The sequence below is a fragment of the Onychostruthus taczanowskii genome, unplaced genomic scaffold, assembly GCF_017590055.1.
Source record: "Onychostruthus taczanowskii isolate IOZ18803 unplaced genomic scaffold, ASM1759005v1 scaffold19, whole genome shotgun sequence".
NCBI lineage: Eukaryota > Metazoa > Chordata > Aves > Passeriformes > Passeridae > Onychostruthus > Onychostruthus taczanowskii.
The window spans coordinates 7,171,047-7,194,963 of record NW_024499128.1 but is presented as its reverse complement, the minus strand read 5'-3'; the positions used below and the strand labels follow the sequence as shown (position 1 = coordinate 7,194,963).

The window sequence follows — 23,917 nt, the reverse complement described above, 5'->3', positions numbered from 1 at the left end:
CAGAGGAAAGATGACTGAGGGCAGTGTTTTATTGGGTGTGTATTTAAAACAAACAGAAAACTTCAGCGTGGATGAGGAAGCCTAGGCAGTGCATTAGACCAGGACTCGGGAGAAAAATATTTAAACATTTGTGCCCATTCCATGAGGGGGTTTCAGGAATGGGGGTCTCCCCTCTCTGCTCTCCCTCATGAGGGTTGTTGTGGGAGGAAGGAGGGGGATCACCCCTCACCGCACTACCAGGGCTACGCTAATTCATTCTGACTAATTAATTCCTACAGAAACCCTCACTTCATTGCTGGGAGGAAAAGTTTACCTCCGCCTTGGCGGGGCACTTGGAGCAGAGCTGCCTCCTGAGAGGACTTCCTTCCCCAAGGCCCGGGTCGGGCTTTAGCAGGGGGGCAGGGGCTCTGGGAAGGGTGGAGCGGACAGGAGGAAGGAGGATGAGGATAGAGGCGGTGGCTCAGGTAGGGGCGGTCCGCCGAGCCGAGCCGAGCCGAGGGCGGCGATGCGAGCTCGGCCCGGCCCTCCCCGCCCGCCGAGCCAGTCCTGCCGCGTCGGGAGCGGCGGCGCGCAGGGCCCGCCCCGGCGGCGCTGCCCGGCTGGTTCCGCAAGTTTTTGACAGTTCGGGCACGGAACGCGAGGCTGCCGCGGCGCTGCGCTGCGCTGAGGCCGGGGCGCTCCGCAGGACCGAGATCTCCCCGCCGGCACCATGTCCCGGGACCCCGAGGAGGTGAACAAGCTGACGGAGAACACGTACAAAGTGAGTGCGGAGCGGGGAGGGGCAGCCCGCCGCCACCTTTGCCCCGGGGGCCGCGGGAGGCGCGGGGCAGCCGCGGCTCCTCACGCGGAAACGCGGCAAACTTTTATCTTTTATCTTTTTTTCTCTTTACTTTCTTGTCTCTCTCTCTTTCTTTTTTTCTCTTTACTTTTTTTCCTTCTTTTTTTTTCTTTTTTTTTTATTTTTTTTTTTCCCTTCTCCTTTTTTTCCCCGCTCCCCGGGACGATCCCGCCCGCCCCGGTGTGTCCGGCCGCTCCCCCTGCCCGTGGCTCCGCCGCAGCCCCGGGCGGGCTCGGCCCCGGGACAAGGCGGCTTCCAGACCGGTCTGTGCCTCTCCAGCAGGCTCGCTTCAACAGCCGGCCCTAATTCCCTCGGTGTGTTTTGGCGATAAGGCGGCTTGGAGATTCTGGTGGTTGTGGTCCTCTGCTTGAACCGTTTCTTCATACGGGCCAGAGCCTAAAAATGGCTTAACGCCGAATTTAGTTGGTTGCCAGCGTCCCGAGCTGATAATCAGATTTATGAAGGTGCACCCTAGCACTGCCTCAAAGTACTCGACTGCTGTGGGTAGTTCAGTTCATGTTGGGTGGTTTTAAACTTTCCAAAACGCCTTGTTATTTGTAGAATTATAAACATTTTGTTTATGGGCACCAGACATTTGTTCTGAACGCTTTCTCCCTATAAGCACGCTCTTTCCAAAACACAGCGATTCTAACTGGGAAAAATTCCCTTGAGAATCATACTTTTGGTTGGGTAGTGGAGTAATCCATAGTTGTATCTGTAGTCCTCATTCTGTACAGTGTGTTGTACCAGAGAAAGCACTCAAATTTGCATGATTGAATGCATTTGCAAATTTAACTTACAGCTGCATTGCTCTTGTAGCTTTGAGCCCTAAGGAAAGCTTTCTGGTGGATTGTTCTATTTCACTATTTACTAAATTTTTCTGGTTTATTATCAAAGGTTTTCATATTTCTGAAGATGTTGTCATCAGTATTTAAAGGTTTCCAAAAACGTTTACCAGGAGTAAATTTTGCTGTTACTTTTGTTGTTCTTCAACACTCATTTAACTTTACCCCTCCCTTTAAGTAGTCCAGTTATATTGGGGTCATGTTGTATTTGCTGTTTACTTTCTTTGGACTTGATATCAAATTCATGAAAAACTACTGAAAAAAATGAGATTATCTAGGTATAAATTTTGTCCTCTAGAACCAGAGCAGATAATCTTAAACAGTCTGGTGCTTTTTGGTATCAGTTACGTTTGTGGCAAGGCCATAAGCAAACATAAATTCCCCTCTCAGAAGAGCACCCTGTAAATACAGGCTCACAGAGGAGAAATCTGGGAAGTTGACTGTTCAGGGCTGTGCCAACAAAGGAATGCTCTGCTCTGTCTATTGGCTTCCACAATGCAGTCAAAACAGTTTTACAGAGGAGAGGGGAGAAGATCTCCTGTGTGTTTTAATGGATATAATTTAAAATAGGCTTTAAAGGAATGACACCTCTAACTAGCAAAACCTTCCCTGTTATGCAGTACTTATTTCCTGGGAAAGTTTGCGATTTAGTTTTGTTTTCTCGACTAATTCAAAGGGATCTTTAAGATTGAAATAACCCGGAAAACCACAAAGGAATACAAAGTTAATGTTGACATTGTGATGAAATGTCTCCTCTGTAGGTATTTTGAGAGGTCTGGCATGTTGCATCACATAGCTCGTACTCACAGGCCTGGAAACCCTCCTGCCCTGCCCTCATTAAAAATTGAAACTTTATCCAGATAAGGTATAAAGGCTGCTTCAGATAGAGAATAGATTCGGAGTCCACTTTAAAGCACTTATTTCTCCATCAAAGTTGAAATCTTGAAAACAGTTGGTTACTCTTTAGGGGCAGAGGGCAGGAGCCTGTGTATTCAGCACTGGCTGGGACTGTAATCACAGCTCCCCCATGTAAAACAAATGAACACCTCTTTGTGCCGTGCTCCAGCCTGTATGGAGAGTGTGCTCTCCTTTGTTCAGCAGTGCTCATGGCCCTTCTGCCCTTCCTGTGCCATCCCAGCAGTGCACTGCCCAAAACACCGTGCTGGGATGGGTAAAACCCAGAGCACTGCTTGGGCTTCTCCTACCTGTAAAAAGAAAGGCTTGGTCTGGGGAAAAAACAGTTCAGTGCAGTGCAGCAATGCCATCTGTGCTGCAGGACCAAATACAGGCTTAAGACTTCTCAAAAAAAATGAAGTTTTGGGTGACCTGGAAAAATAATAGAAAATTAAATTGAATACCTTGCTGGCCTGCTATTTTCGGGGGGGATATGGGGGGTGGGGGAGTGTTGTGTGATTTTTTTTTTCTTTCTTTCTTACAGAGCTAATCCACTGGATTTATTAAATACATAGTAACCTGTGTTATACAAAGCTTCAAAATATATTTACAGAAGTCATCAGGTGGCTGAGTAATGCCGTTTTATTTTTATCTTGTTCTTCCTTTCTTCTGGCAACAGCACCAGAAAGTGAATACCTCAATGTTTTTCAGCTAACCTGACTAAATAAACAGCATAATTCACAAATGTGTGTGCACACACAAAAACCAGGGCTGACGTTTACCCTTTATGTAAGATCTGAAGAATCACTCTAATGCATGATAGGAATGGCACGTGCACAATGAAGCCCAAGGGTGTGGGAGCCTATGACTAAAGAGGGCCACAGCCTCCCTCCTGCCAAGGAACTGCTGAGAGCTTCCCTGGTATGACACTGCCCTGCCCTGCCAGCTCCCTGTGGGGATGTGGGACCGTGTGGGGGGACACTGACACTCAGGTGGTCACCCCAGCAAAGTGCTTGTGTGTGGTTGTGTCCCTGCAGCCTGCGCAGGTTTTCTGCTGTAAGTGGGGAAAACTGCTTGGCATCCGGCTGTGACCCAGGGAGTGCAGGGGAAAGGGGACAGGGCAGGAAAATGCTGAGGTACAGACCTGTCCTTCTGCCTGGATGGGCCAAGGGCTGGGCAGGCAGCTCAGAGTGTTCCTGTGGGGTGAGGTTTCCAGAGCTCTTGAGGCATGATTTGTGTTGCTCATCTGGGTTTTAAGATATATCTCTCTGTATTCAAGTGAATCTTACCCAGAAATTTTGATTATCAACCAAAGCACAATTTTAAAAAACCCAAACCACCTCCCCCCTAAAAAAAACCCCTTTGTGCTCCCCAGAGGCATTGGGAATTATTTTGGTAGGCTATATTGTTTTATCACAGAAGTAGATCTGGTAAATTCAGTTTAAAGTCGTAAATTCCATGTTTAAAGTCATAAATTCCATGTAGTCTCACAATTATGAGTAGATCTGGTAAATTCAGTTTAAAGTAGTAAATTCCATGTTTCTGTGTTTTAAAAAGTCTCACAATTATATTAAGCTACTTATGTATCAAACTTCAAATTCATCTATGATCCCAGCAGAAGCTGCAGTCAGGCTGTTGCTTTGCATCCCTGCATTATAAATCTAACTTGGGGGAAGAGGAGCCTTTGGGAGTTTGTATTTAAGCTACTTATGTATCAAACTTCAAATTCACCTATGGTCCCAGCAAAAGCTGCAGTCATGCTGTTGTTGCTTTGCATCCCTGCATTATAAATCTAACTTGGGGGAAGAGGAGCCTTTGGGAGTTTGTATAAAATCCAGTTCTTCCTCAGTACAAATTATCTCCTCTGCCCTTATTTAGAGTTATGCCTACTTGAGGTCTATCCTTGGGCATGTGTTCATAACCTGAAAAGGTTTGTATTTGAAACACACTGATGGATGATGTATTAATGTTTCTCTTAAACAAGAAATGTTCCGTCAAGACGACTAATAATTAGTCATAAGAATTAGTCTTTTTGAATAAACAGTGGCATCTTGATTTAGTTTTTTCCATTCTGTTAAACCTGTTTTAAAATAATATTAAGCTAACGTACAAATGAGATATCTTAGCATGAGATGTGCTGAGGGCTCAACTGTGCCCTTCTGAAAACTGTATTACGGATGTCAGGAGCTAAGGAGGAGATGAAATGCACTAATGTACAAAATGCTTCAAGTCCAGTAGAGCACAGTATTATTTCCTTTTTGTACACCTTTTGAATCTTCTCAAGAGGGGTCTCAGACATAGTATGGCAACACTAGAGACTTCTTTAAAAATCTACTAATTTTCAAATTGAGAAATAACAATTTAAATTAAATCACTAGTAACTATACAGAGCTTAGCTATGAATAGCTATAGTGATGGTAATGGGAGTGATGGTAGACATCAAGATCTACTTTTCTCTGGTAGTTTTCTAATTTCAGAATTCTACCCAAATACTTTGTTATTCACTCTTGCAAGAGTGCCTGCAGGATGTAAACTTGAAACTGCAGGGAGCCTATGCATTGTTTAGTTGTGTGCATACCTGCTGAGCTATTGTTCAGTGAGGTGTGTCTTTAAGCAAAAAGCAAAGCTGAGCATTTACAGGAAGGCACTTTTACAATGGCTGTCATTTGGTTTGAAGATTAGCCTTGTTTATGTGACTATCAGGAACTGCAGAAGATTTAATACCCACACACAACAAGTGGAAATTCAGGGCTTCTTCCTCTTCAGCCAGCTCCACACTACCAGGCTGGATAACTCACACTGGTTTCATGTGGTGAAAGGAACACGGCAACTCTTACAACAGATTCTCTGAGGATTTAATGACTCAAACCACCAGAATATGTTTCTCTTAGGCTTTTTTCCCTTGGAAGGTCGTTTTTGCCAGCTCTAAAGGTGTCTGCATAAAAGATGTTTCCAGTTGCCTGTTTTGTAAATGTTTCCCTTTATTTCCATTCATCCTAAATAATAGAAAGCTGTAGGATCTGATCATGTGCCTCCTCTTCTCGTTAATTATTCTGTTCATGAGAGGTAGTGTGTCACTGGAATATAGGACACACGATTGACAATTAGGCCCTGTTTGTGTGCCTCACTGTACAGGCAAATGATGTGTTGTGAACCACTTTATCCCTCCCAAGCTCTCTCTCACTTTATGATGTTTATTTGGATTAAGACAAAGGTTTTATTTGCATGTCCTTGTACACCAAGGCAGATAAAAATACTGTTATTTTCTGAGACTTTTGACAATTTTAAGTTCATTATTCTTCTGATCAGAATTTTTTCTTTGTTCCTCTGTCCTCCTTTTTGAGAAGTTTTGAGATCTGTCTCTATTGTATGACTTGAAATTTTGCACTGATGTTCAGTCCCACTCATTTTTGTGACCTTTAAAGTAAGAGAAGCTATAAAACTGTAAGACATGGTAAGAAAAAGTAGCTTTACAAATTGATTGGAGTTGCACTTGTCCCCTATAACTTCTGAAGCTGAATAAAATACTAAAATAATTTTAATTTATCTGAAATGGTAATATCAAATCTATAGCTCATTCCAAAGAGGGAGTTGCCTGTGACAGCTTCCCTTTTTGATAAAGTGCTCTAGATACTTCTCTTGGACTACAAAGACAGCCACTACAGTTACCTGTGGTTAACTGTACAGAAAGACCACTAGATGCATGGCCAGGTTTTTTGTTTGCTTTGGGAATCTAGTCTTCAGTAGAAAGCAAAAAGATCGCATATTTTGCTTTTTTCCTAATGCATGAAAGGGAAATAATGTGAGAATTATTTCATCACATCTTGAAGACGTGGCAGGGGGGTCAGGGAGAGTTAAGTTTTTCTATTGAACACAAACCCTTGATTGAGATGAGCCTTGCCCAGTGCTGGGAGGATCAGCTGATCCCCATAAACCAAACTGGGAAACCAAGATTCCAAAGGGGAATTTCCATTGCCGAGGTTTTTGCCATTTCTGGGGCGTTCACGTCCAGGGACTGGTTCTGCTAACAATCAACCTCTGTGGCCTGAAACCCTTCCAGAGCCTGCCTGGGCTGATGGAGGAAAGATCCATGAGTTGTGCTCCCTCCAGCTGCTGCAGGCACTGGCTGTAAGTTGTTTCCTCACCTTTCCCAGTGGTTTTAGTGCACCTCGAGCAGATGTGATGTCCTGGAGCTCTCCCTCTGAGTCCCCTGTGTTCCACTGCTGTGTCTCCAGAGCATGGTCTGTGTCTGCTGTACACAAATACCTGCTCTGGGTCAAGAGGTCTAGTGAAAAACAGGAGCTGTGGGGGCTGCTTCAGAGAGGGGAGCTGTTAAGGGTAATTTTATTGGGGTTTGTTCGCTTCCTCCTGAATGAAAACAACTGACAATCACTGGTTTGAAATCTGAATTAGAAGATGTCAGGGAAACTGGCGTCTGTACCCCTGAATGCTTAAGACAGTCATTCCAAAAATCAGTACTTCAAGGCCAATAATTATCATGTTCTTCTTAGAATTTTGGGGTAGGTGGCAGTAAGTGGTTTTACTCTGTAATTGTTTGTTTTGAGGAACAGAGTTAGCATAGGCAGAATCTCTCAAGATTATTTTCAGTATAGCGTGGCAATTCAAGGTGGCAGTGAGATTCTTACTTGCCATTGACACACACCATCGTGGTACATCTTGTTTTCCCCATATCCTTGAACATACAGGACTCTTTATCCTGAAACAATCCCCTAATTCATCTTTTTTTTTTTTTTTCCTTGTGATTCACTGACTCCATGTAAGTCAACAGACACCGTCTTTAGTACACGGTTGGGAAGAAATAGCAAAAAGTTGGAATAGGAAGAAACAACTTGCTCCTTGGAACAAGTGTCTCACAGTCAGAGTGCCTCAGCAAGGAGGAGAGCAACAGCCACAGCAGCAACACTGGCAGCAAATTCCAGAGCTGGGGCAGGAGGAGGGATATTCCCAGACACCAGAGCCTGAATATCCATCCTGTTCAGTTGTTAGAATAGCCCTTGGCATTGTTGGCTCCACCTGAAACAGCTTTCCCAAACGATTTCTGGATGTGGTTTGTGAGTTAACACAAATCAAGGGCCTGGGGACAATAGCTGGTTTGTTTGCAGTGATTGCATTTGGGTGGGTGAGAGTTTAATGGGATAGACCAGAAAACAATCCCAGTTGCATTTAATTTGTACACAAAGGCAGTGAGGCCAGGTATTGTTGCTCGTGTCTGCTTTTAATGTAATTTATGCTATACTAGTATTGGAATCTAATAGTTTCATTTATTTTTAAAATATCTATATTTATACTCAGTATGACTGTTAAAGTATTATTGGACTTAATCCTTCACTTTTTATGTTCAGCAGAATCCAGGTATAGTGCTGTCTTTGAAAAATAATAGAATTCTGTCTGCATGGCCTTGCCTGAAAACAGACAAATTGACAGTATTGCTGTTCTTTTTGGGTCCACCTGTGTACTAAACATAAATATTTTCATTCTGTTAGTAGTAGAACAGACAAAAGCTTGATAGTATTTCACTTGTCTTGAGTCTTGTGTTTCTTGTAAACAGAAAGCATCTGTTTTGAATTCCTTGAAGCTGACAGTTCTGCTGTGTGAACAGTTGTGAGTGGTGCCATAAAAGTATTGCCATAAAAATAGTAAGAATAACTGAATGGTGTTTATAGGAATCTCATTATCTTATTTTCATGACAGTATAATTTCACAGAGTAATGTCAGAGCCATAGTTTTGTTAGGAAGATTCTGGGGAAAGGAGGTCCAGGATCTGCAGGTTGTAGAATTTGCTAGGAATGAGAGCAGTCCTGCCTGGAACTGCTGGATTTCAGATTCTGGTTGTTTCAGCTAGTAATTGTATTTGACAGTGAAAGCAGCTGCAGTGGATTTTTTTCCCCCTTCTATTTAAATAAGGTCATCATTTTCATTTTCTTTCTGAAAAAAAACATGGCTTTGCACAAATTTCAAACAAACAAAAACACAGCAAAAAATCCCAAAATGGCTAATTTCCCTAAATGCATCTGTAACACAGAAACCACAAAGAATATGAACCAGAGATCTGGTGAAATTTTTCATATTTTCTAGCATTTTTTAAAATTTAGAATTCAAATCTTGAACCATTGTCAGAAAGTTGTCTGAATTTATAAAGCAACTAAAGGATAAAGGTTTTTCTCTCATTCCAACATCACCTACTGTAAAAGGTGGTCTTGCACAAGCTTTGATCACACACTTGATAGCCTTTTGTATTATAAACAGCCAGACTCCTTGTTGCCCCCTGTTGCAATAGTTTAACTTTTTTTTTCCCATTTGTTGATATTAAATGCTGAGTTTCTTCTCCCTTCCATCCTTTGTTTTCCTGTGTCTCTCAAATCCTCCAGTTTTCATCCATCCATGGACTTCTCAGTTGTGAACTAGGCCTGAGTGGCACTGAGGTTGACACTGACACCCACTGTGGATCTGCCTTGATTATAACACAAATTTTGTTTTCTTTCACTAGAATGTTATGGAACAGTTCAATCCCGGACTGAGGAATTTAATAAATCTGGGGAAGAATTATGAAAAAGCTGTTAATGGTAAGTTTTCTAGGTGCTACATTTAGAAAGAATGTTTAATTCTCCTTAAAATATACATATTGGATATGTGGGTTATGTATAGCTTTAATTCCCAGGTTGAATTTTGGATGTGTTTAATTAAGAGGGGAAAAAACCCAACTAACAAGCACAAATATGGAAATATAAGTACCTTCTCTCCAGTCTTTTTGGGGTTTTTCCACTGTCCTGGAGAAGTTGCATCACAAACACTTAGGCACAGAGCTCCTGCAAAATAATCCGAAAGTGGGTTTGAGTAACCCACATTGGAATAATAAGTGAAAAAAACCAAAGTTATTTAAATTAGGTGTTATTTTTTTTCTCTGAAAATATCTTTCAGAGATATTTCACATTCTTAGAGCTCACCTACACACGTCACTACTTAAGTAACCCTGAGTACAGAACAATGTGAATTAGTTCAAGTTGCAGGAGTGGATTGATTTGTTGTTGTTGTTGTCCATAATCTGTTCCTGCTCACCTACACACGTCACTACTTAAGTAACCCTGAGTACAGAACAATGTGAATGAGTTCAAGTTGCAGGAGTGGATTGATTTGTTGTTGTTGTTGTTGTCCATGCTAGTCCTGATGCTATCTTTTTCACTGAATCAAAATCAGAATAAATTTGAATTTGAATCTAAGGACCAGTCTCTCAAACATTTTAGAATATAATTGCCTGCTTCCATTATTGACTTCACAGAAACAATCTAAGTAGGGCTTTCCAGGTCTGGGCTCCAGACTCCCAGAGCCTGCACTGTGGAACCTGTCAGAGCCTGCTCCATTTCCCAATTAAGACCTGTCAAACTGCTTGATACCATATTAAAACCATGTAACAATCTCTCTAATTTTGCCTCACTCAAGCCTGTGGCACATCTTTCCCCTCTGTGTAATGCAGTCCTCTGAGAAATGGGATCCTGCAGAAGCAGTGCTTAGCCAAACAGACACTGAAATCTCTCTTGATGCAAATTTTAGACCTGGCTTAAGAAAAAGATAAAAACAAAGCCTGCTGGAAATGAAAATAGGGAAATATTGACTTAATTGTGGCAGTGCTTAACTTGATGGATTAACATGTGGTTACCTAGTACCTGACCTTAGGAATTACAGGTAGTACCAGAAGGAATAACACATGTTTTCATATTCATGTGAAATATTTCTATACCGGTTTCTGAGGGTTCTGTTTTTCACACACTTTGCTGTTGATATGTTACATTTGGGCTCTTGTTACATTTGCCTTCAAGCCTAGCTGATAAGGCATATCTAGCATGAATGCTTAATTTCAAATGAATATTTACAGTGTTGCAACAACTGTTGCAAAGTCATCTTTGGACTCTCATAAATTGGTAATCTTTTCACCATCAGCTCCGAGTGGTGTAAATAGATCTGTAACAAGGAGTAAATACTCTGTTGCTAATCAAACACTTTGCAGCTTTCCAAAAAAGTTGGAGTATGCTGACAAAGAACATAAAACTTACAAGAACTCCAGATATGTTTATAATGTATTTTTCCACACTTTGAGGACAAAAGGTCAAAAAACCCTCCCTTTCTGTAGAAATAATTTATATTCCATAGTGCTAGTGAAGGGACTATACAAGCAGGGTTCTTGATTTAGTTTGGTTAGCACAGGGACCATCACACATTTCCTTCCTTTTTAAGTGCTTGTATTAGGAGAAAAGAGTGACTTGGGGCTGTCTTGAGAAAACACAGATAGGAAGAGTTGGACTGGCTTCAAATCCTCTTGTGCAGGTGGCACACTGCTCTACCAGTAGCACCAGGATAATTCTCTGCTCAGAAAGTTTGAATACAGAACACCTGTGAGACAGCTTAGACAGAAGTCACCCTTTCTAATGCAACAGAGCCTCAAAGAAAATCTTTGTTTGATTTGGAATATATTCTGGCTTCTTGGTGAATATACTGTTATGCAACCAAAGATGTCATCTTACTAGTAAAAACTATAAAATGCAAACCTGTAATTGGCAATTATATTCCTCTCAGAAAAAAAAGCATTCTAAAGTCAACAGCGAGGCTCTGCTTGACTTTCACGTTAGGTCAAGAATGTACCACTACAAAAAAATTATGACAAATAACTTCAATAAGTTATTTTTCACATTAAAGCTTGCCAGTTTGTCCTTGCTACTTCTTTTCTTTGTGGTGTGCAGATCAGTTCTAGGCACTGAAGATGCAAGGCAGCCACTGTGGATCTGTTCCCTGTGTAAGATGTCTCTCCCCACTGGCCTCCCTGCAGCTTCAGTCCCCACGTTTCCGTGTTCATTCAGTGAAACTGTCTTTGCTCTTTAAATCAGCCTCACCAGGAAATGATTAACTGGGAATAACTGAAAGCTCGTGGTATACATTATTGGTTCCTGTAACAGCCAGCTTTAGAGGGATGATTTGTTTTTGAGGGGCTCCACATGTCCCCCATGCAGGGACAGCTGCAGGTCCCTGGTTCATGGCCAGTTGCCCTTTCCCAGCTCCCTGCTCTGGCTGGTCACCACAGGAGACCTCAGCACTTCTAGGAAGTTTGGGATTGCAGTTTGGGTTTTTCCAACAGTTTTCTCTGTACCAAGGAACTTTGCTATGTCCTGACCAATGGCTTATGGCTAAGCCTTCCCACTAGATGCTGATTGCCTCTGGGTATGCAGGGAGGTTGGAACTAAATAACAGGCTGAAACTTCATTAATGTATTCTGGAATTCTTTGTTTCCTGGTGTCACAGATCAGCAGGGAGCACAGGGACTTTGGTAACTTTCTTTGACAGAAGGAGTTCCTTGTTGCCATATACCCCTCTCTTACTGTTCTCTGGATGACAAGATTTCATAGGATCATACATTAATAAAAATTGAAGATTTTTTTTTTTAACAATTGTGGTTTTTTCCCTCACCCCCAGTTATGGTAGTGGCTGGAAGAGCGTATTATGATAGCCTTGCAAAGATTGGGGACATATCAGCAGATTCTCCAGTTTCTAAAGAATTAGGTAAGTAAAAACTCATTTTTTTAATTACTCCAAAGTATAACCTTTATTTTTGCTTTCCTGCTGGCAGCTCACAGAACAAATGTGAAGTAGATAAGGATCAGTTAAAGTATGTTCTACTTTTATATAACATGGATGGAAGGGATTACATGCCTTTAAGGCATATTATTTCTCAAGACACAATGTTTTGACAAATTTAGTTCTTTTTTCCCTCCTTTGGTGAATATATCTTCATATGCATTCAAAAGCATGTATTTTTAAGCTCATATAATTCTAAAGTACTAAAAAACATGTATCTTGATTTTTAACGCAGAGGTGAATGTTGAAAAACTTTTGCAAAAGAATATTGGTATGAGAGGTCCTCATGTACAACAGCAGTTCTAAACTAAAACAATTTTCTGCTTGAGTGTCATTGTGAAGGGTTCAGTTTTACTTGACTACTTTTGATCAAGTGTATCACTAAAAGTGTTCAGGTGCATTTATATTTATTTTCTACTTGAGCTTTTGAAAGAGAAACTGTAGACTCAAAGACAGATTAATTTTACATTAATATAAATCCACTTCAAGTTCTGTGCTCTCTGAAAATAATTTCTGAATATTTGAAAGATCAGCAGCAGCACTTGACCTTGACAACTTCACTTCTGTAGGCTGAGCAGCACAATTGCAACACTGGGGAAGGCAGTACAAAGTATTTGTGATATTTCTGACAAAAGATTCCCATGTCCCTGCAAAGCAAAGAACTGGGACCTATACTGTAAAGAGTAAACGTTTGTTTAATGCCTTCATTTGCTGTTTGACAAAAATAACTTGATGGTGCGTCTTGCCTCTGAACTTTTGATTTTGGGCAATGTAGGACCCTTCCCATGATGTAACTTGCATCTCCTCCTGTAACTCACCATAGTTTGTTAATTCAGCTGACTACCATAGATGGGTTTAGCAATTTTTTTTTTTTTAATGTATCTGGAGAAGTAGAATTGAGGGGACAAACCCGTGTTGAAAGGTGGGCACTGGTTTCTGTGTGGCTGCCTGCATTTTTATGGTTTGCTCTGACAGCACTTGTGGGTGAGCACTGAGGGCTGGGAGTGCTGGAACAGCAAACAGGGCAGAGCAAACAGTCCCGACAGCAGCTCCTCTGTTTGCTTTGCAGGCTGTTTACAGAAAGCAGAGCTGCTGCTGTCAAACTATAGAACAGTTAAAAGAAGTGGCTGTGCAGAGTCTTATGAAATAGCAGAAAAGGCACAATTACAGTTTTTGCAATCAAGCAGTTGGTCAGATGCATGGAAGCAACTGATCTATGACTTGTCGCTGTGGGACATTGCTTATTTGGAAATATTATTGTTATTGAGTAATCTTCTGCTGACCTCTGAAAATAGTTGGTTTTCACTATTATTTGGGACAACACAGAATTATGATTGAAAACGTATTTTTGTTTAACTATGAATTCCATTCTGCAATTACAAATCTTTTTCAAGATATACCATACTGAGAAAACATGGCCTTCTTCCCTGCTTTCTGTTCACCTTCTGCTTTAACTGTTACTGCAGAAAAATCTATTCTTCTTAAGGCAAACAGCAACCCTGGATTTCTTCCAACACACTCTTTGATGGAATACTTAATTTAGAGATAAGGAAAGTCAATGAATGCTGGAAAAGGCAGGATAATGTGGTTAGGAGTCTGTGACAGATCATTTGCATTTTCAAGAAAAAGTCTTACAAGTTCTGAAGCTGGGCTACAATATTAGACTATTTATCAAAGAAATATAATACACACAGGTGTCTCTAAAAGTATCTCCTTGAAAAGTACTTACTGTACACTTTGGTGTTTTATTAATATTGCAGTGCATGCTGAACAGTAAGGGGTGCATAAGGACAGATCAGACTTTGCCGTTCTAACTCCAGGGCAGCTGCTGCAGCCCCCGCGCAAATCTCATCCAGGAGTTCCTTTAGACTTGCCAAAAGACAAGTGGTTGACCACTAGCAGCTCTGTCATGCATAATGCTTCTGTTATCTCTGCCAAATTAGAGGTGATTTCACAGTTCAAACCCAAACCTGCTGGGTGACCTAGAGCGTATTCACTGCCAATGTGGTGTAAAGATTGGTATCAAACCGCAGCCAATCCTTCCTCCCCACAAGAACTCGGGCTTCTGACATGAGACAGTAAAAGGGACACCAGCCCCACAGCAGGGGACAAACAGAAACAGAATAGAAATAAAGGAGTTTTTTTTTTTTTTTGAAGCAGAGGGTAGAAAGCAGAGAGGCTGAAGAAGTCATGGGGAAAAAAATCAAGTAAAAATGCCAGAAATCCCTTCTTCTGTTGAACAAGATTGGAGCAGAAGAGGGAAATGAGAATGAAAAGGAAATCTGGATATTCCAGCTGATTCAGAACTTTTGTACTAAGTACCTCTATCTTTCAAGTCTGGCTGAAGCTCTCTGCATTATTTTAATACAGAATAATTTAAGCAAATTGAGGAAGTAGAAGAATGTACTGCAGTCATAACACAATCCTTATGAATAAGGGATGAGTTGATTGAGTCAACATTCTTTCTAATTTTGTATTTCCCTAAATTTCAGAGCTTGTAGTCCCTCAGACTTGGCTATGAGTATTAAAAGGACAGAATCTGAATGTATGTGCTTCAAGCTATTCTGCAATATGGAATTTGCATACCTTTTTTCCTAGTACTTTTTGGAAATCTCTCTAGGAACAAAAGATAGAAAACAAGAAATGGCATGTTTAAAAATGTTAACATTTCATACTATTCAAATTTCAGCATACCACACCAGCACAAAATGCTGTGTTTCAATAACGCAATAAAATAAATAAACCAATTTCACATAGACACTTCACCACAGTGAAATAGTAACTTTCACATGTTGCTAATTGTTTTTGTCTTGCCCAAAACACAAAGGCTTGTCAGGCTTTGTCATGTCGATTTTTAGTGCTTATAATGTAAATAAAATCTCCTCTAGTAAAATGGGCTGTCTCTGTAGGCTTCACTTGCACAAGAAATTGAGGTTATTTCCTGCTTGTCTATGGAATTCTGCTTCTCATATCTTCCCAACTATCTTCTCCAGCACCTGCCAGTTATTGTAGCTACATCTCATTTTATATTGTGGGTGTAAAGTCCCACTCAGTTTGTTGTGTAGCAACGGTATCTACAGCAGTCACCCACAATTACATTATGGATCTGTACCCAGAGCTGGTTGCTCAAGAATTAAGGAGTGTAAACTATTAATTGCTTGTCCAAACAGAAGAAGAAAGAAAAATGTTATATTGCATGGTTTTGATCAATGGAACTAAATTGCAGAGGATCAATATGTTAATAGAACTATCAGACGAGACAAAAGTCTCTCCTAATCTAACCAAGACTGATAATTTATTTAAAGATTACTGTGGTTTACAGGTTTGTTTTTAATAGTTGCATTGTGTTAAAACTTAATTGGAAACAGCTATGCAAGAGCTTATGCTCATCTGCAGTCTAAAATATAGGAATTTGGGAAAATTTGGGTTCCTTTCTGAAGAATCTTTTGGTTAAAAACCACTACAAATGATCTAGAGAAGCAAGTATTGAAGTAAAAGATTGCTCTTTATTGTAGCAGTCACAAGACAGAGAGAGGAGGGGAGAAAACCCCAAAACTTCTCATGGTGCACAGAGGAAGTGGAATTCTCTCCTGACAGAGGATGAGCCCTGAACTTGATGCTCCTCTGAAGCACAAAAGAGCAGACTGTTCTTCAGGTTAAAAGACAGGATTTGAACACATTCACAAAACACTTTTGCCTGTCAAGTGGTTTAATTTTAAAGGTCTCCACAACTTTATCCACAACTGTCAACCTGTGTCACTCACTAGTGAGAAAATCAAGCAGGAAAAGAGAAAATTCCATGGTTTAGGATGAATGATGCTAGCTCAGTTTCCATTAAAATAAAAAGGGGAGAGAGGAGAGTTGCTGGCTTCCTTTAACACATATACATTGACCCTGTCAGCTGGAATCCTATTTCACTTAGAAAGATGACACTGTGCACTCTTCCCATCTCCGGCTCATTTCAGCTGGAGAGGAGAGATCTGACATCTTGTCCACCTCACTGCATCCATGCCATCCCTGTATCCCAGCGTGCTGCCTCTGCAATGGATTGTGCTGGGCAGAAAGGAGAGTGAAGGGTGCCAACAACTGCAGAACCTTTAGCACCTCATCTGGTGGAAAGTTCTGGGAAGCCAGCTTAGAGGCTGCAGTTTAAGTAGTTAGAATCAGGCCAGCTTTTCCTATGGAGCATTAATAAAAGAGTATTCTGCTATATTTATAATGGAATTTCATGTGAAGAAGCCACTCAATTCCCGTGCTATAAAAGGAAACTACACAGAGAGCTGTCTTGAAAGGGAAATATGAAGTATTTGTGGGGTTTTACAGGAATGAGCTTTGGTGTCTTCCAGTTATATAGTAACATTCCAGGCTTGTGCTACACAAACCTCCAGTCTGCTAAAAGAGAGGTGGAAGGAATGAGCCAGTCTTGAGTGTAAGTTCTGTAATATATCCCTGCTGGAATATAAACCAGAAATGATGCATTCAAGAAGCACAGTGAATGAGAGGTGGGTTTGTTACTGAACATAAAGAATGTGTCTAGAAACAGATACTGCAGTTTGTTCTTACAGAACTACCCAAAAGGTTTGTTCTGTATACAATTATATCGTTATAAATTTTGTTATGAAGACTTCCAGATAAGTTACATATTTTCAGGTTCTAGAAATGGCTGATGGGAGGAAGCAGAATATGAAAATACACAAGCCCTTTGTTAAAGATGGCAGTAGCACCAGAGAAAAGAAAGAAGACAGATATTCGTAGGATTTCAGTGACACTTTTCCAGCTATTTTTCATGTTAAGTTCGATAATAGGTTACATTTTTCAGTCAGTTTTAATATTTTATTCCCCACCTGCCCCAGTCTTACTGCACCCTACAAACCAAACCTGATTCTCCCATTTTCAGTCAGTGATAAGATGGGGGCAGCCTGCAGCCCTGACCTGCTCAGGGTGGTTGCGTGATGCAGTGTGGTGGTGCTGGCACCAGAACTGGTGTCTGGGCAGCTGCAGCTGGAAGAGCAGCTGTCTGTGTGCCCTGACTCTGGGCTTCAGCTCAGAACCCCCTAATGATGCTCCTGAGCACACACCCTCCAGGGAAAAATACGTATTCCAAACACCTGCAAAGAGTGAGACTTGATATCTTCCTGCTGTGCCTCAAAGGCCTGAGGAAATAGTGAAGGAACTCCTTAAAGAGTTTCTCACTGTGCTGCAACACATAAATTTCACGTGAGCCTCACTCGCATCCTTCATCCTGCAGTGGGAGCCCAGGCAGGGTGCCCTGGACCTCGCTGTGTGTCCATGCCATGTTTCCTGGGTTGTGGCCAGTCTGGTTAGCCCAGAGTGACTCCAGGTGTGTGCTCCCCCAGTCTGAACCTCCCCAAAACAGCCCCATCACCGGGGCTCCTTTGGGGCAGGAGATTGTTCTCTCTCACACCTCTGAGCTCAGGATGCTGAGCAATCCCAGCCTTTCCTCACCACCAGCCCCAGGTGAAATAAGCCTGTGTTGAGAAAATGTACTTGTGCTCTCAGTGAGAGGAAAAATGGAAAGTAAATGACAACTTTGTGAGGAAAATAACGTCATATTTGTAGCTAGCTTGTATATCCTTTAGTGAAAGGATATATTTAGTCTGTACAGTCAGCTCTTCCTGCTGAATTATTTCTCAATAGAAAAAATAATCCAGTATGCATTGTAGATGTCACTAACAGTCCCATGGGGCAGGGCAGGGAACCTAAACCAATTGTGTTGGGCTTCTGAGTAAGAGAATTTTATCAAAACTTTTGACTCAATTTAGATGTGGGTTTTTCTGGTTTGGGGTTTTTTTCATCACTGCCAAGACCGTGAAACTCAGTGGCATTTCCAAAATGCTGTAATGAAAGTTGCAGTGATTTCTTGTGGTTTATTGCATTTCATGTAACATTTATAATGATGACTTAAATATTTACCCTCTCTAGTACTGGAAACCCATAAAAACTTCAGTTTTTGCTGGTTAGCATGATTTGTTTGTTCCATCCCTGCTGTAAAACAGGGATTAGTTCTCTTGTATGATATTCCTTAACTAATCTGCCTTAGACCAGCAGGGTTTCATCCAGGCAAGTTCAGGCTTGTGGCTGTATTGTAACTTATTTTCTTTTTACCTGACTTGTGTGAAGATTACAGCCACTGCACACCACTGCAGCTCAGGTATGAAAAGCTGTGGTATACAGGGCTTCCAAGGCCCTATGCAAGATGAGTCTCTGACATACAAACCTTAATGTATTGTGGGTTTATATGTTTGGGTAAAAAAAATAATAATAACAAAAATGCCTGCAGCGGACTTCGTATGTATTAGTAATGGAGTAACAGGTGGAAAAACAAGTTTGTAATTTTTCATGCATTATTTACATGGCATAGACTTTTTCTTTCCTTTTTTTAACATTAAAATTTAGTTTCTGTACTTACCAATCATCTGAGACAAGCTGAATATTTCATGTTGATTATCATCTGTTCAGTGCTATAGGATGTTTTAAAAAATTCTAATCTCTGAATTTTTTTTTTACTAAGAGATCAAAATGTCTTGTGAGAAATGGGGGAATTAGACTGCAGACTGAACTTTGCTGAATCTGCAGTAAAGTCACATTCCTCTTTAGAATACAATGTGAGCTAATGTTTTTGTTCCATTTAAGACAGGAAAATAGGAGCATCAACCTCAGAACAAACTCTGAGTAAATGGAAATCAAAATGCTCTTGTTAATCTCATAAGTATTCACTCTTGTCTAGCCTTATGTGGGAATAAATCCTGGATTAGCAGTTCATTGCCCACTTTATAGCATGGTATGAGCTGTGTAATTCTTTCTAAAGTCACCTATGTCTTGCTGAAAGAATTTGGCATTAATTTTAGTCTTAGTGAAGTATATTTAAAAGGCAAGTTGATCCTTGGGTTTAACTGAATATGGCTTATAAACAGGCATTGACTTTCTAAGGTGCAAAGAGCTGAGCAGTATTCTGTCTCTTTTAATATTTAAATATCCCATAGTTGTAAAGAAAAATAATAATTTTAATTCAAGTAATTAAAATTCTGTCTTCTGTACTGGGAAAGTCCTTTATTATGTGGTCCTAAACTATTTCACATGATCATCAATGAAGTTTTAGGACAAGAAAAGGGTGACTATATATAGTTCTGATTGTGGGCTACAAAAGGAAATGATATCATAAGAGGTGCTAGGCTACTAGAACAGAAGTGAACTGTGCTCTATCCCTTCATTGTTTGCCTAATTATGAAATGGGAAGGGATCTTTGAATAAGAGGATCTTTGATTCTATTTGCCATGCTGAGAGCAATGTGTATCCTAATGACAGGGAAGTTCTCAAGAGAGTATTGCCAAGTATGTCTGAGTGAGAAACAGACAGGCTCCTGTATGGGGAGGTTATATATGTACAGGCAAACGTGTGCATTGCAAAATAAAGCTAATATTTGGGAAGGACAGAACTTAGTGTACAGTATTTGCTGTAAAAGTAAAATGCTAAAAGTCCCCTTTGGTCCTACAGATGCATCTTGTGCCTAGAAAGTTCTCTGTGCTGGGTAAAGCAGCTGTGGACTCCTGGCCAAGTGTGTTGGCTGTGATATAACTGGAAAGAATTAATTTGACTGGATAAAAACAGAGGCTGGAGGTTTAGGCTCTTTTGGGTTGGGTTTTTTCATTTGAATCAGATGAAAATTTGATTGTGGGCAAAGACACTTGAGAAGTCAGCATGGGCCAGAATACTTTTTTTCAGGAGCACAGCAGTGAAGTCCTGTGGGAAGGAGCAAGTGGAGCACTGGGAGTTCATCATTCAAACACCACCAGTGCCCAGTCCACAAAATTAGCAGCAGTGTCCTGCACAATCCTGCTTATTGCTTACTGCTTTTGTCTGGACATGGAGGCAAGATATTCAGACTACTTGGACTTAGACGTCTTGCAGGACTGTTTATCTCTTCTGTATCAATGAGACTGGGAAGTAATTACTTATTTTCCTTAACCCTTAATCTGTTTTAAATTAACTAACCTATTTGCTTGTTGTATCACAGAAATATTTGTGTTGTTCACAGCCTTAATGAGAACTCTGCATATTTTAAAATTAATTCCAGAATGCCATTTAGAATGTGAAGTTTTCCTTCTATATTTATTTTATTTACAGATTTTATTTATGTATGGTTCTAGCTGTCTCAGAGTATTATAGCCAGCATGTACAGTGGACTTAAAATACTCTACTACACTTTAAAATCTCTTCCCCTTTTCTTGATTATTCTTTTTTTTTTCCTCCTCCCCTTCACCTTCTGCAGTCACCTTCACAAAATGGCACTGAATGGTCATGTGTCAATGCCATTTTGTAAAATGAATTACAGGGAGATTCACTCCTGAATTCCTATTCCATGTTTGCTCATGCAGTAAGGAAAGGCAGACTTGACCTAGCCCTGTTGATTTATGTGCATATTACTATTAATTCTACTGATGGAGGGAGTGTGTTAAAGCATTCTGGACAAATTGTATCAGAAGAAAAATGCAGTTAGAGCTGGGCAAGTTTTGTGTTATTTTATCCTTCATTATGATTTTCTTTCTTCATATATTAAATTCCATTAAACCTTTTGGTTTCATTAAAGCATCTGTTGCACAGTTAAATCCTTCCTATCACAGGATGATAAATTTAACATGTTTGAAGCTTGGCAGATGTTTTGTTCAATCATATTTATTTGTTACACTGTATCCCTTTGAAACTTCCTATTTTGCTACCTCCTGGGGGCTACTGTTTTCAAAGGACTTTGTTTCCAACTTTCCCATGTCATAAATGCCTTTTTTCTGGGCAGAGGGTGACCTGGAGAAAAGAGCATCTTGCCAGCAATAGCATCTGATAGCACACTTGGGCTGTGCTGTCTCCATGTGCAGCTTTGACTCAGCCTTTCATTCTCTTGTTTAATAGAAATAATTATGTGGCTTCATCTCTAAGTCACACAGTTAATCAACCTGCCCTGAATACAAAACAGGACAACAGGAGGTAAATGAGTGATATAATTAAGCATTTTGCCTGTTCCCAGACATCTAAAAAAGTCTCACTATTAAGAGACTTGAATTTTTTCAAGAGTGACCTTCTCTAAATAAAACAAAATTGAATTATATTTCAAGCAAGTGGATGTAATTAATACTTTTATTTATTCTAATTTAGCTATTTGGTATTTAAAAGTTTAAGTGACTTTGTAGGTAGCTGTTGATACTTGTTTCTATGACAGAACTCTATTGATTGAGCTCCATTTTTGTTTCTAACTTGAACAAATTCTTTTAGACTTCACAAGAACAGTCAACACAAGGTGAAAAGGTAAATAACCTGAACAATCAGCCAGTGCAAACAGTGAGGTTGAAGTGTAACTTCTGCAGAAGTCCTGGCCTTACAATGAGTATTTCTGAGAGAAATTGCTTTCCTTGGTTTTCATCTCCTGGGCAAGACAACTTTTCAAGGATTTTTTCTTGCTCAGGGGATGCTGTATATGGATGAATGACTGTTGCACCTTTTGGACTCATAGTTGTTTTGGGTTTTTTTGTAACAAAACCATCATTAATGAAATTCTAGTCTGTATTAGTTTCTCAGTAGAAAATATAGATGGAACCAACATCCTCGGTTATGCCTAAAAATATTCCACAAATTCCTGAAGTTTCAGCTTAAAAGATCATTCTATGGGTGCACTGAATCTAACTGAAACTGAAATCCATTTTCCCTGGAACCAATACTGTTCGTGGTCCTATATCAGATTATAGCTGTATTATGACACATGGTTTCATGAACTGGATATGGGGAATGTTTGTTTAATTTTTTAAGTCATTTAAGATATTTGAGATGTTCCCCCAAAATCCTTTTCTGAAAGAGATTGATGTTTCTCTTCCCTACAGTGCACCTCTAAGGTAGCAGCAAGGTATCAGAGCAACTATCAGTGAACATCTGCAACTAATTTTTGTTTTCTAAAACAAAGAGGGAATATTTAATGTACGCCTACTTCGTTCAGTCACAAAGATTTCATGTTCAGGGTGTGGGAAGATGGAGAGCAGAGAAGAAGTATCATTGAAAGACAAGTATTTTAATAGTTATGTTTATCATCAAGACCAGTGTTTTGGGTTTATTAATTAATTGCATAACGTGATGCCTAAAACTGGTTCAGGTTTACAGGATGGCTGCCACAAATTGGACTTTAGTGGCCTGGTGTCACGTGCTCTGTTCTGTTGTTTTGTTTGATAGGTTTGGGGCTTTGCCAGTAAATGATGATGTGGTTAATATTTGGTTTTCAGGTATTAGGAGGGCTCATATATATAACCTCATCATGAGCAGCTTTTGTATAGAGCAGAATATTTTAATTTATGTGAGAAATACATGTTTGTCTTCACCTTAAGTAGTTTTCTGAGCCTTTTTGCAAGAGCCTGGCCTTAGGTTATGCTGCCATTAATCCAGAGGAATCCACTGTCTTTCTTAGAGCTATTCTATAATTCACCATGATGATTAAAATTCAAATATCATATTGAAGTTGTTCCATTTCCATTCTGCTTGGACACTATTCTGTGTAGACTAGGGGTTATTTTGTCTCTCCTGAATTAGTCTTCTACAAAAACTTGTCTCCTTGTATAAATGAATTCAGGAGAACACCATCTAAATGTGACTAACCCATTATCTTAAACTGAAATAAAGAAATATTATATAAGTTCACTGCAAAAATGCTCTCTATTTATTCAAAGTGCAGAATCTGATCTATAATTTAAATCTTAAGAGATCAGAGTGTGGTTACTGTGGATGGGTTCTTTTCATGTTTCAAATCAATATTTTGTAAAGGGGAAATGAAATGGGTGAGCCAGTACATGCAGTGCCTGTGGATTCCTGGTGGCAGGGAGGAGATCCCAGAATAAATTGTATATATATGTATATATGAAGTATAAATATGACTTTTGACTGATGCATAGTACAGGAAATCTCTGGTTGGGAGCAAAAGAAAATGAAATTAGGGACAGAGTCACTGACAACTAAACACAATGTTTAAAAGAGTTCCAGAACACTCTAAAATAAACCCATCAAATAACCCAGCACAAACCATTTAGAAGGAAGTGCAGCTCTCAGAGTTCTCTTCAGGACATGTTTTGGCAGTGTTTTTCTGTGACAGAGATGAAAAAGCCCCTTTCCAAGTGAGCACTCCAAGCCAAAAGGCTGCAGACAGAGATGACCCCGTGCACACGCAGGTTTTCCATCGTGCCACTGCGGGGGAAGGCATCGGGCAGGGAGGGTGACAGGGAGGGTGGCAAGGCAGGGTGACAGGGAGGTGCAGCCAGGGTGGCAGGGAGGGAGACAGGGAGGGTGACAGGGAGGGAGACAGGGAGGGAGACAGGGAGGGTGGCAGCCCTGAGCTGAGTCAATGCCCCGCCTTGTTGGATGTCTGTCCCTGCTGGAACGCTGGCCTGGCCAAGGATTAGCTCAGTGCTCTGCCTTGGCAGCCGCTGTGCAGAGTGGGGTTTTTACACGGGGGGAATAAGTTTGTTTTAAAAGCACAGAAATCTGTAAGGGAAATTATTTTGAGGGCCATTCCAGTTCTCGGCCTGAATTTCTGTAACTTCCCAAACAGCTCTCTAGTCTGTGATGTAAAATCAAACAAGCTATGTAATTTTGTTTGTATTTCTTGATAATTTTTCCTGCTTTCTTTTATCAACATTTTCCTTTTTAAGTT

General features: G+C 40.4%; 1 protein-coding gene across 1 annotated transcript in view; it reads left to right on the top strand.

The window, feature by feature from the left end:
* Positions 1-559: 559 nt before the first annotated feature.
* BAIAP2L1 (BAR/IMD domain containing adaptor protein 2 like 1) overlaps positions 560-23,917 on the top strand; it is a 35,428-nt gene continuing 12,070 nt past the window's right edge. Inside the window, exons 1-3 of the mRNA XM_041401650.1 lie at positions 560-760; positions 9,086-9,161; positions 12,058-12,144. Coding sequence (XP_041257584.1) covers positions 710-760; positions 9,086-9,161; positions 12,058-12,144 — 214 coding nt within the window. The 5' untranslated portion in view covers positions 560-709. The remainder of the gene's footprint in view (positions 761-9,085; positions 9,162-12,057; positions 12,145-23,917) is intronic.